The sequence below is a fragment of the Psittacula echo genome (genome assembly GCF_963264785.1).
Source record: "Psittacula echo genome assembly, chromosome: 7".
Classification (NCBI taxonomy): Eukaryota; Metazoa; Chordata; class Aves; order Psittaciformes; family Psittacidae; genus Psittacula; species Psittacula echo.
In genome coordinates, this window is record NC_137740.1 from 33,943,610 (window position 1) to 33,963,960 (window position 20,351).

Here is a 20,351-nt window from a genome sequence, read left to right on the forward strand (position 1 = left end):
TGATGCCTTATTTTCTTGTCAATATATGAATGACAATCAGATCACTATGGCAGAATATACAAACTAAAAATAATGCCAAATTAAACTTATTTAGGGCTTGTCCCAACTCCTACAGAATACTTGCTCAGATAATCTCAGGGCTGGACTGAGTGTTCTCGGTAGCATTGATTATGAGGGACACCAAACAAGCTAGCAGTGACAGAAATGCTTCAAGAGTAACTGATTGCTTCTGCTCACCACTTTTAGCACAATTTGTATTTCAAACTTTCAAAATCAAAGTTGGTCAAATCATCTAAAGCAAGGTAGGTACTTTTCTTCCTTTTTTTTTTAAAGGTGTCAAGCTTGGACTTCATAGCAGCACTGCTGGAACAAAAATAAAAAAGGGAATCTCTTTAAATTTCTGGGTTTCCAAACTAGCAGTTTTTTCATTGTTTTAAAAAATAGTCTCTTTCCCCTCCACTGAAAACAGCTGTATATGCTTTGTTCACAAAATACAGATGCAAGGTCACAAAGTTTTGTATCACAAATAATTTTAAATAAGATGTAAATAAATTTGACAAGCCATGACTTTGGCAAAACCAAAAAAATATATGTATTTAGCTCAATGCCATTAGTTTGCAAGGCTAAATTAAACTAATCATAGTCAATAACAAAATACAGAACATTTCTAATATTTGCTACATCTAGAGAGGCACACAGAATAATTCATTGATCTTAGCACTTTCTTTCCAGAGATGATTATGTTTTTGGATACATGTAAACGTTTGAATCACTGATAATGTATTTTTTCTTTTTTTTTTCTTTTTTTTTTTTTTCCTTTTTTTGGCATTTAATGTACTAGATGCTCCCATCTTCAAAACCACAAGAAAATGTAAGAAGATTAATACTACTAGGAATGCTGTCAGGTAAAAAGTTGACCTAAGTACAACGGTATAAAACAGACAAAATATAACATGCTACGGGGAGGGTGGAGAGGGGGATTAGTACATAAGTACACTTTTTATTTTTTTTTTTTTTTTTACAATAAATAAAAGATTGCACTGTAATTGGTATTTAAAGTACTGTATGCAGTATATAGTATAAATAAACCTAAAACAAAAATAATGTTGTTTCTTCCCCATTACTTTGGTTAAGGGAATATTATGCTAGTACAGGACACTGAATCTTAAGACAATGGAGACAAGAGCACAAAATAGCTAGGACAAAAGCAAAACCAAGTAGCAAAAATATACAAAAACAAGAGGCAGGGAAATACACTGTGTCTGTTGCACCCTTTTGGAATCTATTTGCACCTCCAGCTCATTTATGTCCCTGAGGTACTTGCACAATGTTGACTTAATATAAATAACCCAATGACTCCAGAGTTAAAAATCTAGTATCTTGATGAATTAAAATTAAAATGTCTGGGAAGGGGCAGGCAGGAGGGGCACATGCTCCCATCAGAGCAGGGACTTCTAGGTCTTCCTGCAAGACTCTCATCTGAATTTTGCCATGTACCAAGTTATTATTTCAATCAGCCCTGTGGAAAGAATAGCGTAGATACCCATTTAAGGTATTTAAAATAGACAGACCTAATTTCTGATACCTCCAAGAAAGTTCCATAAAATGGATACCCCTCCAAAAAATAATAGTAATAAAAAAAGATCATCCAACAGTAAAGTTTGCTTACATTGAGTGAAAATCTCACCTAATTCAGTAGAGGCAGTAAGCTGTCACCAGCAATAATCATATAAATCAGGCTGAACATAATAGAATAATATCTAGTATTAGATTAGGAATAGTTATATACAGTGACAAACAGACAAGTTAAAGCAGCTTTTAAACGGCTGAACATGGGAATAACTAACTATTGCACAATGCCCTCTTACTTAAAATTACTGCTAGGAATCAAAATGGTAAAAAACCCTATAATGCTTCATAATTTATATGCAATTTGGTTATTTGATTTCTTATACAGGCAGTTTATAGTGTTATAACTGTAAAAGTAACAGATAATTAAAAAGGTTTTTAAACTGCAGGATATTGTTCCGATTTAAATGCACTACACAGTTAAAATAACTTACATTTTACCTTGAGAAAAATGGGGCAAACGTAGTGAATAACTCATAGGCAACATGGCTAATACTGTTCAAGGAAAATCTGGTACTGTTGACTAACACTGTATTCTAGTCTTGCCACTATACACACTTGTGACTAATGTTTAGAAGGAAAAAGAACAGACAAAAAAGAGACTCATGATTAAAATTTCCTAAATAGTAAGGTAAAATAAGAGACTGTATGAACTTCAGTGAAAAAACCCCAAAACAACGTTGAAAAGGCAAATTGGTGACAATTTTGAACCTGTGAAGTAAAAAATAAAAAAACCTTGCATTTGGTGTCTGGTTTGTTTGTTTCTCCAGTTTAACCACTTCCAAGTTTTGAATTTCAAAAAGGTGCACCAAAACACTGATTTATCTTTCTTCAAGCTAGAACTGTAAAAACAAGAAGTATATAAAATGTATGGTAGAACAAAAGGATTTTTAAAAAAAAGGAGTATCTGAATAAATGTGGGATTATAATGCGTAGCATTAGTTAAATTTGTATCTCAAACTTCCATTGAATCCCCTACTTCATAAAGAAGTACTGTAATATACAGGCGAATATGATTGACAAACTTGCGAAGCCAAGAACGATGAGGGCTGCAAACTGTTCATCAGTAGGAATCATGCTTTTTATCTTAGGATCATCTATGCTTCCCATTTCTCCTGAAAGCATGATCTCATTTCGCTGAAGCATAAAGGCAACAGATGGGCTGAAAGGGCCACTAAGTTCCTGTGAGGTATCCAAGCACCGGCGGCAGACGCAGACGCGAAACCGATAGTCTGTGTTGAGTTGAAGGCCTGAGATGTGGAATGTGGTCTCTTCTCCCTTGTACACCTTTAAAACAAAACAGCAAGCACAGTCAAATACAAAGAGCAAGCCAGCCTCCTCCTCCTTAACAGCATCAAGCGATTTAAAAAACTAGTAACATTTTTGCTGAGGTGAGTATCTCCAGAGAAGAGCCTTCAGCACCAGAGCGAGGGGAAACACCGTGTGCAGAAGGCTCCGTTCTGAGCGGCGAGAGCCACTGAGGGAGCCTCAATCCATCAAGAGATGTCCAAATCATGAGAGGTCTCATTGCAAAGCATTCGACAGAGTCAATATATGCAAAGACAGGCAAGACTTTAGAAAATATATCAACCATAAGAATTACTCATCTTTTGTGGGTATGATAAACACCATAAACATATTTCTTTATTCTTAAAATGTGACTGTATGCCTAAAACACATCTAAGGCATAAGCACCGTGTTTGGCCCCTGCAAACTAAGGCCATTGGAAGACATTCACTGCATAATCGTAAAATTGGTAAGAAATATTATTTTAATGTACTTTCCCTCACATTTCCCTCAAGAGTCAGAATCCTTACAGAAATTACACTTTCAGAATTGTGGAAACAATAAAATATGATTAAGGTATAAAAAAGCTGCTCTTGGGCGCACCGTATTTGGTTCTTTAGCCATTCAAACCCATCACATATTTATGTTAATCAAATGTAGGTACCGCATGACTCAGAGCACAAGTCACAATATGAGAGAGAGAGAACTGAGTATCTAAGAGACAGTTTTGTGACTTAAATAGAAAAAGACCACTGGAAACATCTGTGTACTCTGAAAACAAATAACCAGCCAACAATTTATATAAGGGAGGGTTGTTGAAACTGGTGTTTGAAGGAGTTAAAAATGTCACAAAGAGTCTGCTGGAAAAAAACCAAACACAATCCTGAACATCAGATACTTTTTCCTCTGCTTATTTAGCCAGTTTCCTTTTCCTCGCTGCAGGAGCAGAAGGCTGAGAGCATCTCAGCCCTCCCAGAGGTAAGGAATCAACTTTGAAAGGGGTAACAGAGGGAAATTAAACACAAGATGATAGAGGATTTCCTGTGCATTACTCTGGAGTAAGAAATACAGGAAGAAAAAGAAGAGACATGCTTGGCTAAACCCCAGTTAAAAAGTCCAGCTTTTTTGCCCATGCTTGCCCCTGAGACATCCCTCAGTTAACAAGCCAGTCACTGACTTCTTGAGAAGGCCTGGGACGAAAGATTCATGTTTTTCTTTCATTTGTTCTCTCCCCCCCTTTCACAGTTTAGAGAACTTTTTAGAAAAACTTCTTTAAAAGTCTAAATCCTTCACAAAACTTTCACAATTTTTCCAAATATAGTTTGAATGACAGGGACTGAATTTCTGGACTAAGTGGAAGTCCTCTAACTGGCTCAGGTTTCTTGGCTGCCAGGCATAAGTCAGGAAGCGATGTTTAAACAAAGTTATGTTACCTGCCTCAAATATGCTCAGCATTCACACGAAGTTCGCTCTAGCTTAAGTGACAGGAATGCAGCAAATTAATACAAAAATCTGTGCGATTAACCACAGCTATGGACTTCCTTTATGTTGCCTTCCTTGTCTTTGCTTGTCTTCCCAATGCCAATAAGAAGTGAGTCATTGAGTTACAGTAATACAGTAATTGCAGGGGAAGCAAAACCACCAGTTGCTGTAGTGGTCCATAGAAATAACATGAAGGTTGAAACATCCGTTTGCAAAGCATACCTCATTCCTTGAACATCTCTGTCTCTGTTTTCCAAAGGCAATTCCATTTGTAATACCCACCTGTTGTGGGCAAATGCACTCCACTTACTCCACCATCAATGCTACATCTTGTAGCTGGGTAATACCTCAGTTTACTCCCAAATACAAATAATCATGCAAAGAAAAGTTGCATGCATTTGACACTTAAATGTAGGTTAGCAATGTAGCAAGTAATTAAAAAAAGACGCGCTCTTCCACAGAATCAGAGTCAGGATTCTTCTATTTGGAGGAATTACCTACCTCCCATTTCTTTAGACTCTGAGACTCAAAACATCTATCCTTACAAAACAACTGTAAAGAAGGTATGTTTTCTGGTGCTGTTGCAATTAACAACTTCATTTCAAGATGTATAATCAGTAATACATGTCTTTGCCATAAATGAGCCTTTGCAACCAATATGACCACTTCTAAATCAAAATAAAGATCCAGTAAAATCCAAATAATGACATTTAATAAAAATTTTACAATCTAAGCTTTGTAAATTACATGTAACAGATACTACATTTAACTACTCCCCCAGGGATGGGATATATACAACCTGTCTCTGCAATGAGAAAACCTGTCCAGTTAACTGTTTTGGGTTTTTTCTTTTCACTTGTTTTGTTCTGTCAAGGTGGTGAATACTAGTGTAACTGGAGGCTGTCTGGCTAAATCAGAGGCCTGTATCTTCGTTACAGTCTAATAAATACAGATGACCAAGTTCACTCGAGCCAGCTACCTGACCAAGTTATCTTAAGCCAGCTACTCAACAGCATTTTTCACAAAAAGTCCAGACAGTCAAGTGAGAGAAAAGTGTATCTTTAAAGAAAGCCTGAAAAACCAATGAAAGTACATTCAATACATGAATTAATATCCACTAGTCATAGAATGGTTTGGGGTTGGAAGGGACCTTAAAGATCATCTAATTCCTGCAATGGGACCTAGTTCTTTCTTAGTACTGAGTAAAAAATTACTATGCTTAGTTGTCATTCACTTCTGACAGTAGCTCCTGCATCCTCCATAACTGGCTGCAGCAAGCACCCTGAAGACACTACTGGCTGCTGTTCAGTGTTCCCTGTAGTAGAATCTATAGGATCAGGCTAAGCCAATGCAGGAAGCCCTCAGCACGAAGATGCATGCTTGGTTGTGAACACAGTTACAATCTGTTAACGGACTTCACATGTTTTGTTAAACAGAGGAAAAAAAAAATTAAAAAATCGACAATTTTGTACAAGGTCTTTAAATTTGCTGCAAAAATATGAACCCAAATAACTTATGAAGCAGCATACTTTTTTACATGTAGCACATTACGCTTTGGTGGAAAACAAGTCAAAGTGAAGTGGCTAGCCAATTTATCACTTTCATTTCCTAAAACCAGCTTTTCTGTATAGGCACCTGAGAACAGAATAAAAACATGATGAGCTTTTTGCCTGGCTCCCTCAATGAGAATATCATCCAAGTAATAAAATGCTGCTGAAGCCTCTTAGGCGTTTGATCCTACTGATCAAGCTGGACAGCTCAGAGAGTTCCTGTAGGCAAGTATTTCTCAATTCCATCAATGTAATTAAATAATTCCACCCCTCTCTTCATCTTTTCCAAATAATAAAAATGACAGCCACGATTGCTCTATCAGCAACACACTGCAAGTGTAAAATAACTTTATTTGGTTTTGTTGTACTCCACTGCAATGACCAGTGTGCTTCATAATTAATAAAAACCTATTTTGTACGGTGAAGATTGAAATATAAGAAGATCAAGAATTAGAGGCAGGTTTCAATCTATTTAGAAAGCATGCCCACTTGAAAGGTTTAATTTGTTCTAAGCCATCTGACAGATTTTTCTTTCAGAAATTAGGTTATTATTCTATCCAAACTCAAAATCAGATTCACTCACTCCACTGTTGAGATGCTCATAAACCCTTAGGAGCTGCATGGACAGCCTTGTCCCTTGAACAGAGGACACAAGAGTCCCTCAGATCAATTCCTGCAAGGTGGGCTGCACTGAAAAACTACCAAAAGAAAACTATTTGCTCCATCTGATGACACAAAATTGGCATCTGGAGGCAGAGAAAATACTCAGTGCAAGTAGCACTAACAGTACATGCCAATGTGTACTGTACAAGTATGTTGCACTTTGGCATGCAACCAGCACAAGTGACTTTGACTCTCTATTTTAAAGAGAGAGGAAAAACCCATTTTTAGCTGATTAGACCTTTATACAGATTAACAATATACCGAATGCATTTCAGAGACTGTGTGTCTACAGAGTCTGAAACAAAGAAAAACTAATAAAAATCAGAGCTTGTTAAGCCAACTGGGTTCTCCCAGGCATCCACCTCAGTGCAGATCCCAGCAGGCTTCGCACTGCATTGCTGGGGGATTTTTTTTACACACCCAGTGTATCCCACCCATATATTTTCTTCTTTGGAAAGCACTTGGGGACAGTTTTCTCCCAGAGGAGATGTGACAGAAGCCGATGAAACACCACTGCCTCTAAATTCTCGGAAATTTCAAATGTAAGAACATTTTGCCTCACTAGCAAACAATTTAAGGATAAGCTTTAAATCTCAGCTCTCATTTCCTGTGGTCAGCTCTTATGAAGAGCTGGCTCCCCAGTGATTCAATCCCCAGAGCTGCTCAGCTGGGGAACTAAACTAAAACTTAGGTTGCAAGTGTTACAACTGTTATTCCAGGCTTCACCTCCTGCTAGCGCTGCACAACCCACTCCCCAAATTCCAGGTTAAAACTGCAAAGCTGGAGATGATTTTAGCACACTTTAAAGGTAAGTTCTGACTAAGTTTTGCTAGATGAAAGTGCAAGAAACAGAAAAACAAATCTGGGCCACTGATTCCTGGAGGCAGCTGTGATTTACATCCTGATTCATAAATTAGAAAAAATTGATTTCCTACAAAGAGCTGTCATATGTCAATCCTTTTTTTAAGTATTCAAATAGATTCACAAATATACAAAAAGGAAAGCATCACTTGAGAATTTTGTTGAACACACTTTGTAGGGAGCTACAATGTTATGTGCTTAGCTTCTGCAAATCCAGGTTTTCAGACAATTCTCATCAGAGAAATATTTACGTGTTCCCCCAGAGGAGGACAGGGACAGCTATAGCCCGAGTCTGTAAAAAAACAGAGCCTTTGAGTACTTTGATACTAACTGTGCTCTGACAAATTGTGGAACAGCAGTGACTTTTGGGATGTAGAGGGCTGCATACATTGGGTTACCAGGGGAGGGAGCTCAGCTCAGGTGCGATGATCTAGAGAGAAACTATAGCTTTGCCCAAAAGCATGTAAACAGCTAATGTCACAGTGGGGGAAGGAAATGCTAAAGTGATTTAGTTTATTTTATAAATTAATGAAGAGTATTTTCTGTAACTTGAATTTGCTTCTACAACATAAGTGAGGGTGCTGCAAGTACAGAGCAGTGGTCTGCTCCTAAGTGTTCATCTCTCAAGAGTTTCATCTCTAGGACGGCATACACAGCAATAGATTTACAAGGAGCTCAAGCCTTGAGAGTTAACAGATGACAATAAGACTTTGTTTTCTCCTATTAATATTTTATTTCATAACTAGGTTTCTATATTTATTCACTTTAGATCCAAAACACACTAGAGAGGTGTTACCATGCCCTACTTTATACTGATTCACAGACAGTTCCAGAAAAATCAGAGCTGTGTACTAAGGAGCCATGCTGTGTGAATAGGGGACATGGCTACTTGAGCATGCACCTGACTCTGTGCCAGAATAAGCTGAAGCAGACTACTTCATGCTTAATCAGCACAAAGAACCCAGATGAAGCTTTTCTTCTATTAATGAAATTAATAAGGCAGAACATTGCATTCTGCACCTTCTAAATGTCTTCCTAGCACAGAGCTGGGTCAAGATCTGTAATGTAAAATTTTCCCAGAAATAGGAATTGAGTGTCACATTTGTGCTTCCTAAGGATTTCTGTAAGCCTTCTTATCAAGTTCAGGGAGACTGTGCTCAACACTGTGCCACACCATGTGCACAACTGTTCCCCAAATAGCCACAGGATACAGCTGTGTTTGAAAACCCAAACACAATCATCATTAAAAAGTTCTAACTCAGTTTTCATGATGATAGGATCTTCCTTTTCCAAGCCTTTATTTGGATGAAAAGACTAAAATCTACTATGTAAAGCATACAACATTCTTGTCAATAAAATGCCATCACAGCAGTTTAAAAGGCGTAAGACTATGAATGCTAAGCTAGTATCACAAAAGTCATATTGTCATATTCTTAATAAGTTTGTCAGAATAACAAATATCTTTGCCAGAACACAAACATTGTTGTAAAATTTCCTGGGGGAGAAACACAGACATATCTCAAACATTCTCTCATTCCCTACACAAAAAATAGACTGACAAGCATCATCATCTTGATTTCTGCTGTGCATAGTCACTTCTACAGATGGTGATGTTTGTATATGCTTTACTGTTTCATCGGTTTGTTCTGCTCCAGGATATAGCTGCATATGAAATTACACTCACAAGCTTTTACAAGATTAGTGGTTTAAGACAAAATGAGGAAACAGATTTTGGTCACCTATCAGCTGTATTCATCTGAAGTAAATCAACTGGGAGTAGACACAAAGACTCCATAGGGTTTTAACATGTCTTCCTATTTATACTGTTTAATGCCGTCCCTTAAATAGTTGCCTTTAAATTGCTGCAAAGTGATCTGTTGATAGAATTACAGCATTGTAACAGAGAAACAATTTTACATGTTCATTAACTGAAAAGTTTCAATTTTAAGAGGGGTTTTAAAAGTGGATTTTTATTCTATGAAACATCTGCATTTGGGCTGGTGTAAAACATGTCATCCTTATGGGTCTCAACTTGAGATATTCTATGATTCTGTGTCACAGAACAAAGACAGCTGTGTCCTGGAAGGTGATTGAAGAGGAAAGCATCTGAGGACGAGTGACCCAACATGTGATATGAAGTCCTGCACAGCCCATAAATAGCTTGAAATAGCTATTTGTTGCATTTATTTCCATGACAGTGGGACATAAAAAATTACTTCATGCAGCTATGTATCTCCTTATCCAGCTGTACTATCCCTGGATCTTGCAAAATGCTCTGGCAACTGCTGTAGAAACTCCAGTCACTTAAGACACTGTTTTTTCTCATGGGTGTATTTAATAGCCTGAAAAGCTACAATATTTTTCGTTTGTGCAACACTTGAAAACAATTTGCAAAACTCTTCTAATATAATATGTCCCCTGAGATACACATGCAAAATACATACTCACTTGCAGGGAACAAAACAGATTTAAAGTAAATTTAGGGCTTTCACTTCAATCAAGTTAACATCATTAACATTACTTTTCAGTTAAATAGTAGCAAGTGACTGCACCCATGCCACAGCAAAGTTAAATGCATTAGCCAGAAAAGCACTGAAAGACGTGTATGTATTTCATCTCCTATTCACATAATAGGAGCTACGAGCTTGCACATAGCTACTGCAGCTTAGCTGACAGACAGTAAGTCAGCGATGTGACCCAGTGCTGAGATAACACCCACATTCATGATGGAGATAACTCATTTTGATGGGTAAAACTGATTTCTGAGAAGGTGAAATAGTGGAACTCTCCCTCTTTTCCATGGCTGGTTATCAGTTGAGAAGAAAGCACGGGTGGACAGAACCGTAGCTTTTCAAAGGTTAGTTCCGTTAGAAATAGTGATTAATTATGGACAGAGTGCAAACCACTCCGATAGAAAACCATGCTCTGTATACCTCCTCAGGGGAAACCCCAACCTATTACAGCCCTTAATTTTGACTCAGCCTTTACCAAAGTTCCCCTGACACATCACCATAGGGTGCAATTCAATACAGTAGAACAAAGCAGCACAGCCAATGTTTAAAAACATTTCCTTTATCTCATCAATTTAGCAATATTAAAACGAGACCACTTTCCTACCTGCTTGTATTCAGATTCTCTTCCAACCAGTACCTGCAGAACATAACCAACAGGATCTCCCTTCATGGGTGGGACCATTTCCCAGGTAATTTCACAGGCATTTCCTCCCAGCTGTGTCACTCGAGGAGCTACAATAAAATGAAATGTGCCAGCATTTAATGCAAAGATGGCGTTGAAATCTTACTCATTTATGTGTGCTGTAATATATATGAGAACATTTTTAAAAAAGAACTTTGGGACATTACCACTGGTATCAGTACAGGCTGCGAGATTAAGGGATTGAGAGTATCCCTGAGGAGGGCTTGGGGGTACTGGTGGATGAAAGACTGGATATGAGCTAGCAATGTGTGCTTGCAGCCCAGAAGGCCAATTGTATCTTGTGCCGCATCCACAGAAGCATGACCAGCAGGTCAAGGGAGCTGATTTTGCCCCTCTACTCCGCTCTGGTGAGACCCCACCTGGAGTACTGTGTCCAGCTCTGGAGTCCTCAGTACAGGAAAGATATGGACCTGTTGGAGAGGATCCAGAAGAGAGCCACAGAAATGATCAGGGGATGGAGCACCTCTCCATGAGGAAAGGCTGAGAGAGTTGGGGTTGTTCAGCCCTAAGAAGAGAAGACTCTGGGGAGACCTTATTGCAGCCTTTCAGTTCTTAAAAGGGGCCTATAAAAAAGATGGGGAGAAACTTTTTAGCAGGGCCTGTTGCAACAGGACAAGGGGTGGTAGTTTTAAAGTAAAAAAGGGGAGATTCAGGCTGGACACAAGAGAAGAAATTTTTTACAACCAGAGTGGTAAAATACTGGCACAGGTTGCCCAGAGAGGTGGTGGATGTGTCATTCCTGGAGACATTCAAGGCCAGGCTGGATGTGGTTCTGGACAACCTCGTCTAGTTGAAGATGCTCATTGCAGGGGGTTGGACTAGATGACCTTTGAAGGTCCATTCCAACCCAAACTATTCTATGATTCTATGATATTCTACACTGTATTTATGTGGCCAAAACATCAAATTGCCATCATCGCTGGATGAAAGAAGCAAAACTTTAAAGTCACTCAAAAATCTCATTTATTTCAGCACAGTCTTACCTGATTAAGCACAAGATTCTTGTGGTACTGAACAATAACAAACACTATCCACAGAAAACTGAGTGAAATTTAGAGCTGATTATTAAGCTCCTAAGACGTTTATTGTAGGATCCAGATCACTTCTGCAGAAGGAGAGCTAGCTGTTAGACCATGTCTCACCTGTCAGTTGTGTGAGCTGCTGGAAAGTGTGAGTGGACATGATAGAAAACTTTGAACCTTTAAAATTCAATTGCAGTGCTGTATACTGAACTTTTCAAAGCAGAAACAAACACCCAAATTACACTATCATTAATAGAAGCAGCAGTTTCATGAAGTTCTGAGCAAACACCTGTGCCAGTGGAGATGCCTCTGTATTCATCCCGTGCTTCACATCATTGAAAGAGAGAAATAATACCAAACACTTCATCCAGGAAAAATAGAAGAAGGGATGTGAAAATGGAAGCTAAATAATCCTCTGTATTAGAGATTAAGTCCAGCCTAGGAAATAAAAGTTATAAGCATAATTTTAAAGACTTAAGACTCATATCTACTTCTGAGCCTGACATTCAGATGATCAGATGTGCTATTTCCAGCCAGGCTTAGACTACGACTTTCACTAGAACTCTAGAGAAATTCAGTCTGCCAGCTGTTACAATGCTGCTGTCCTTGGAAGAAAGGCCTTTCACCACCTGAAAGCCAAAAGATGCTGCACTATGCCCAACACCAAGCTTGCAGGTGAGCCGGGCACAGTACTAATGGCAGCAGCATGTTTAGATGTACAATTAAGCATCTGTCACTGGAAGGCATCAAAACAACTGTGATGGCATTCAAGGTCCACCAACCTCTCAATCAGGCACAGTAAGCAAGCATGACAAAAAGCCAGAACTGGGAGAAACAATGGTGCTGAATACTCTACCAAGTGGTTAACATGTACACATGCAAGGACATGAGCTTGTTAACGGCAATCTAGCTTCCCAACCCTATGAAAACAGACAACAGGAGTGTCTGTCAAAGAAACAAATGCTGCTGCTGCTGCATACATTACATGAATTTTAGACTAATTTTTCACCACCCAAGAGGAACACATGAATCATATGGGGACCCAAATGTAATCAATATCTATTTGCTTCTCTTTGCACATCTGCCAGTGCCAAGCGACTGATAATAGATGACTCCATCTCAGCTGACAACAACACTCTCAATTATTTTCCCTCCTTCTTCCATCCCTCACCCCAACACACGTAGATTTTTGGCTGTTATTAACAATAACGCTATTTCAGGTTGGCATCACTAAGTGAGCAATTAGGATACTTTATAGGAGAATAAACATGTGCATGAAAAACTACACTAAGTTTATCCCATACATTCCTCTGTATTGCTCCAAACACAGACAGGAATCAACATCATTATTTTGCCTCAACAGATCTCTTTTCCCTGTAGCATTGCCTCCCTTTGGCAGCATTCACTAACGCAATTTTTGCTGTGCCCTTTTCCCCGTTACAGCCAGTGTTTTGTCATGTACCTGCGGTCCCAGCCCACACATGACGTGGTATTTGCACCATATTAACTGCTTGATATTCAGTCGAGGGTATGAGTCATATTTAAGAGGAACTAAATAGGCAGGGAGCTCAAAACCAAAACCTAGGTGAGATCTGAATTTAATAAAACGGATTTCTACCCAGCAAATGAAAATGTGACTACAGCGCATCCCTGTGCTATAGTTTTATCCATTTAGTGCAGTTAAGAGAAGCAACGACAACATGGACTTGGCATCTGCAAGTGACATGTGCTTGTGCCCAGGCACTCTGACAACTCGCATATGCTAAAGCTGTGAAGCGCACCCTTCTCGCCACTATCACCTACACCGGCCTGGTTCATCTAGCATGAGCTCCCTTTGCTTTGCTGGGCAGCATATTTCACAACTGCTAATAAGAGCGAATCATGACAATTCACCATTGGGCAAGTATATTTACTCTCGAACTTTACACCAAACACATACATACAGGTAACTTCATACAGAAACAGCACTGAAGCAAAAGCCAAAACCTAGAGGATACTCAGGCAGAAACAGAGGTGGGATTCTTGCATATGCTGATTTTACCATAGTGAAGCCAGTCTCCCAGTGTTCTCTCTTGCTCAAGTGTTGTTCTTCCTGGGGAAAATTCAGAGCAGCTAACCTAGGGACTGGGGAAATTACACCCCAGCAGTGTTCCCCCTTCTCTAAATCTCTGATTACAAATGGTGTCAAAAATCACCAAAGCCAAATTTTAAATACAGCAGAACAAACAAAACCTCTCTGACAAGCTAAGAGTTGCCACTTCTCACAGTGAATGGTACTACTTGACAAAGGAGTTTCAAACATAGAGGGAAAAAAAGGTGCATCTGATTTCAGCTCACTTCATCTGCCAGCTGATACAGAGAATCTGCTGCCCTTGCAGTAGTTCTCCTTGGAAAGAAGGAACAAAATTACTCAGGCCAAAATTTACACACAGTAAAAGATGTTTCATTATAAAAATTCATTTAATTAGGCCTTTTGTTCTTCTGGAGGAACACAAGCTGAGTTCTAAATCTAGCTATGTATGTGAAGTATCATAATGAATTTTATACATTAAAGGAAAAATAAACACTAAAGTTCCATGCTGAACATCATCTACACAACTAAAACCAACATTAAACTTTACTAATGTTTAAGATGGTATTTATACATATATACTACAGCTGTTACATTCCTTATAGAAGTGCTGTGGTAATCGAGAGCAATCCCTGGTAAACACTATTGTTAGCAGCAGCACTTTAACAGTTTATGTGTAACAGTAGTGGTTGGTGCAACATCTACAGTGTTTTTATGAATATTTTGGTGGCAATTTAGTTTCTCACCATAATATAACTTAGAAATTCACAGAAATAAACAAGCGGCACAAACTGATTTTTCACATGTTATTGCATACTCAGGCTAACCCTTACAAACTCACTGCATACACACCAATTACTTTAATAATTGCATGTTACTTGTATATAGGTAAAAAAATTTATTACATACCTTTTATTGCAGGTGGGACTGACTTAGTTGTGCAGAAGGTACATACGTCTGAGAAAGGTCCCTCCCCAGCATCATTGACCGCCTGTATTCTGAAGGAGTAACATGTGGATTCTGTCAGCCTTTGTATTTTGTATGTATGACTTGGTCCCCTATAAATTGGAATAAACCTGGAAAAAATAAAATGAGAGCATGCAGTTACATGGGCGTGCCTCTGGCATTTCTGGCTATTACAGATATCGGCACAAGGTATCTGTATTGTGAAAACTGGCATAACGTGCTTTTCTGAGCTGTTAAAGGCAAGTATAAAAACGGCATGTTAATAGCATACTAACAACAATTAGCAGGTTGGAGAAAGCAGAAGTTCATGGTCCCTTCTCCAGCTACTACTTCCCTTGCAAAACGATGATGTGAATAATCAGAAAAACAACTGCCAATGCATTTGCTACTACCTACTGATCAAAATGGATTCAACCTGTGCTCTGCTACAATACACTGTGTGCCCTGATGGTTTAAAAGTAAGTTTAATACAAGATAAATACTTTGAATCTTTTATTGCTTGGTTTGGACTTTATTCGCATGTTAAGATCCAAAGACTATATCTTACACTTATCTATGCCATCTTGAACCAGAATAACTGTATTCGAATCAGAACATACAGATTATATAATACAGTCATATGTTTTTTGAAGAGTTATGGACCGAAGATGGCCTATTGGCAAAGACAGTATGAATGAAGAGGCACAGGGGAAGCATGATTACAATGAGGAGGATATGGAGGATGGAAAAGGGTGCCCACTTAGGAGTTCTGGGAATGCTCTTACTGCTTGAGAGCAGGCTGAGAAGAAGACCAGTGAATCAGACCTGATTTTCAGTTGCTCTGCTCAGACAGAAGCTTTCCAGTCATATGTTAGCCAGCAATTCCTAACTAAGATCTCAACCCCCCAGGTGCTGAGCAGAGCGGGGGTAAGGATAAATAAAGAGGAAGCACCCGGCATCTTGCATCAAATCTGCTTAGCCTCTACTGGGGAACAAGGTCTTACTTGCAATAGCCCTGAATGTGGAGAACATAAAATACACTGCGTAGGATCACATGGGTTTTTATTGATGTACACTTCATCAAATTGTCCTATCCATTTCAGTGGATTTGAAATCACCAGGAAGTCAACAAAGAGATTTGGTTTTGACCTCCATGTCTAGGTGCTAGCTCTATCCTTTGGCTTTGCATAAGATACAGAGTATAACCAATTTGAGCATTTCAAAGAAACAGGGTCTGTCATTAGCTATCAGAGACAGAAAGCAATTCATGTTACATTATGATTGAAATCCACAGAAGTACAAAGACATCAAGAATCATCTGTAATAAAAAGAAATGTTCAGATAATTTAAATTGCTTGAAATGTACTCGGAGGACTAATGTGATTTACTACCCCCACTGAGTTTTAGTGATCTCCTCCCCTTGATTGGAAATCAAAGATCTATACCAACAAGTTTGTAAAAGGATATTTTAGAGCAGATTTCCAAAGAATTTAGTTTTTCAACCTTATACAGTTTTAAGGACTGCTTGCTATTCCACATTTTTTAGGCTCACATAAACAGCCATGGCATGTTTCAAAAGACTGCCACAGACCTTTCTCATGGCATAAAACTTCTTGTGATTCACTGTGTGATGAACAAAGCACATGCATTTAGGACAGCATTAAGACTGAAGAGACAAGACTGCTGTCTCTCCCTCTTCACTTTTTGTAGCTCAATCAGGTGGCTGGCTCAGAAACCACTGCAGTACTCACAGAAGTGCAGAGACTTGTCTCTGACCCTGCTCTAAGGGCAACAGGTAGTAAAAAAAATTTTTTTACGCAGTATTTTAGACTACTGATCTCTTTGTAATCATCTATGCTGCCAGGTAAGCAAGCAAGGATAAATTTACCTTACCACCTAGCAGACAAGCACACCCATACCCCAGTTTGGGCTAGACATATTTATATGATTAATACTGATAACCTAGTCCTCAAATTATGCTTTCACCTTTTGAATAGGGCTAAGGTTTCGTAACACTGCAAAAATAATCTGGCAAAACACTTGAGCTCCTCCTGTCATTTGGGAACTGGACTAATACTCCAGGTCCATGGAATCCAGTTCCTGTAGAAAATCCTCACAGAAATCTCCACCGCTTTTAACTTTTCTATCTCAAAACCCATCTGTAATGAAATCAAAAACCATTATGGAAAAGCTTGCATCCATGTTCAAAACACAAAACTATAATGGAAGCACACTTAAACTTCTGAAATTCAGCCATTTTGAAAAGAGGGTTTCCAACTTTGGAAGAAGAAAGGCTGATTACTAAGTCAATCCAATGCAATTGCTGTTAGGCTTTACTATGACAATAACACTATATAATTGTGTTTGAAGATGCAGATCATGAGTAAAGAAACCTAATGAAGATGACTTGGAGAAATATATCCTGCAATCAGTCTCCTGGGCTTTCTGATGAAGGACCACAATGAACTTAAAGCTGAATCAATCAGTGGGATTGCAAACTGCAAACTAGCGTCAGTACAACTGGCTTTCAGATTCCAGACCTCGAATCTGAAGGAAGTTGTTGCGTTTTCTATAAAGAGACTCCTGTACAAGTGTACATTAAAAATTGTCTAAAGTAAGGTAGTCTGTTCATATTACAGTAAGTTCATTTTTAAAATCTAAATTTAAATCTTTTAGTTTAAAAAGCACATTTAAACGTGAGAATCTTTCCATTCTTGGCAAGCCTGACATTGTTCACTGTGCTTTATCCAGGCCCTGTTCCACATATTTGCTTAAGAGTAAGCCAGCACTGATCTTATTTCCAAGGACTTAATCTCTTATGCATTTAAAAGTTGACTTTATCTTTGTATGGAAAAGATCCCATGTTCTCCATCTCTCTCTCACCTTCTTCCAGCCTCTACTCAGCTCTTCATCTGAACATGGACAATGAATTTTCCTGCTCACATGCTAGGGAATGCCATTAAGCATGGTCACTAACAAAGCACAGCCATCAAAAATCTTTCTGGCTTTTCAGGGTGATAGCTGAACTACATTGCGGGGCTGGCCTCTTTTCTACATCCCACTTCATTTATCTAACAAAGCTTTACATCATTCGTAAATTGAACATGAGATCATAGAATCGTAGAATAGTTAGGGTTGGAAAGGACCTTAAGATCACCTAGTTCCAACACCCCTGCCATGGGCAGGGATGACCCAAGTCCCAGTCTCCACAGGGCAGCAACACAACTTGCACATCAGTGCAACTGAGAGCTGAGAAACTTGTGGAGGGGGCAAGTGCATGGCTCAACAGAGCCTTCTCCATCCCTCCTCCAGGCGTGGCTAGGCTGAAGCTGAGGGATGGGCACATGGCTGGACCTGACTGAAATACTGCAGCTTGACAAACAGCTTCTTGTCCCTTCAATCAAAATGGATATGCTTTTAGCTGCAGTGTTGAAAAGGTTAGTTTAAACTTTAAAGAAATAACAACCAATATTAACATGCCAACCTTTGCAGTGAAGGTCCCTTAGGAAGTGTGACAGCTAAGCCTGCCCCAACCTCCCTGAACTCATTGTTCCATGCCCCATGCTTCTCCTTTAGTACAAATATTTACAGGGCTAGAAGCTGAACTGGATTTGAGAACTGCTAGAGGGTATAGATCTCTAGGTAGGATAGTCTTACACTGATTAGTTCCCTAGCTGGTCCACTGTTGTGTTAAAACAGTTGGATTGGTAAAATTGTGGGGACTGAATGAGGACATGAGTGGTTTCAAGAAGCCAGAAGTGCTCCTGTTCCTATATGGGAATACACAGAATTATGAGCATTTACACTTTAATGTCTTATTTTTTCATTACTCTTGCTGTCCAAGACAGACAAAACCAAACCAAAACAGGACTTTGGGGTGTTGGTAGATGAGAAAATGAACATGAGCCGGCAGTGTGCACTCACAGCCCAGAAAGCCAACCGTATCCTGGGCTGCATCAAAAGGAGCGTGACCAGCAGGTCGAAGGAGGTGATCCTGCTCCTCTACTCTGCTCTTGTGAGACCTCACTTGGAGTATTGTGTGCAGTTCTGGTGTCCTCAACATAAAAAGGACATGGAACTGTTGGAACAAGTCCAGAGGAGGGGCACGAGGATGATCAGGGGACTGGAGCACCTCCTGTATGAAGAGAGGCTGAGAAAGTTGGGGCTGTTCAGCCTGGAGAAGAGAAGGCTGCGTGGAGACCTCATAGCAGCCTTCCAGTATCTGAAGGGGGCCTATAAGGATGCTGGGGAGGGACTCTTCATTAGGGACTGTAGTGATAGGACAAGGGGTAACGGGTTCAAACTTAAACAGGGTAAGTTTAGATTGGCTATAAGGAAGAAATTCTTTACTGTGAGGGTGGTGAGGCACTGGAACGGGTTGCCCAGGGAGGTTGTGAATGCTCCATCCCTGGCAGTGTTCAAGGCCGGGTTGGACAGAGCCTTGAGTGGCATGGTTTAGTGTGAGGTGTCCCTGCCCATGGCAGGGGGGTTGGAACTAGATGATCTTAAGGTCCTTTCCAATCCTAACTATTCTATGATTCTGTGCTCAAGTGTGTCTCAGCCAAGATGTGTTCATTCTCTAATCTCCACCTGCTTTCAGGTAAATCTTAAAAGTGTGCTAAATAAGCACCAAGAAATTTTCAATTCTCAGAGATGTGCCCTGTTGATATTAAAAGACAGTAGGCTCCACATCTTAAACTGGTACCCTGTCTTTGAAAAAATTATTACCTCTGTGGGTTAATGGCATTCTCAGTGCAATTGCATTATGATTTTTTAAAGTTTGCACCCTGCAAAGTTTGCACTGTATTGTTCAAATTTAACCTGCTGCAGTGCTGCTCTCCTCTCCACTAAATTAACAGCAGAAACTGAAAAGAAAGCAACTTTCTCCAGGGATGAAGACATTCTCCAGAGGCTACTTCCCCTCATCTCATTCTCCCCAGATTCTCATGTCAGTCACGGATTATTCATTTACCTACACACTGTGAAGGAGAGAGAACACAATGTGCTAGAACAATTGTTTGGGAGACACCATTGCTGTTAGCTTTTCATCAATACCTTTCTATTCTCCATGAAGATCTTCTTGGAAATGTTTTACATGTTGCAGCTATTTTGTTTCCTCCACTTTAGTAACTTCCAGTCGAGCAAAGGAATATGAATGTACTCGCTCTACCTCTGCTCATTAGTTCTCAGCACATTTTTATCAGCAGGTTCCCTTTCAAACTTCTGGGTTTTATTTATATTTTAGTAACCCGTTTGTCCTTACAAAAATTAAATTTGAGAGAAAATCTACCGTACAGCATTAAATAAGACAGCAATCTTAAGTCAAGGTACAAAGGCTGGAATGGACATCTTAATGATTCTGTTACTGCCTCCCAGAAAAACATGGTCATCTGCCACAGTCTTGGCTGGAGCGAAATTATTAATATAGCACTGGTCTGACCCGGCGACCTGAGGCTTCATTTCAGCATACAAAGGCAACCACATAATTGGAAACTGAAGTACACGCATTTCACAGACCAACAGCTCTTTTAATATTATTATTGCAACACCTCTCTTATGTGCACAATTACAGCTCCTACCTACTTCCTTAGACTACTCCTCTATTTTGTTTAAAGAACATTATCA

General features: G+C 39.3%; 1 protein-coding gene across 1 annotated transcript in view; it reads right to left on the bottom strand.

The window, feature by feature from the left end:
* Nucleotides 1–2,604: 2,604 nt before the first annotated feature.
* Nucleotides 2,605–20,351, bottom strand: part of FNDC3B (fibronectin type III domain containing 3B) — a gene marked incomplete at both ends in the record, with an annotated part of 160,278 nt that continues 142,531 nt past the window's right edge. The window contains 3 exons of the mRNA XM_080622297.1: nucleotides 2,605–2,916; nucleotides 10,590–10,717; nucleotides 14,691–14,857. Coding sequence (XP_080478423.1) covers nucleotides 2,605–2,916; nucleotides 10,590–10,717; nucleotides 14,691–14,857 — 607 coding nt within the window. The remainder of the gene's footprint in view (nucleotides 2,917–10,589; nucleotides 10,718–14,690; nucleotides 14,858–20,351) is intronic.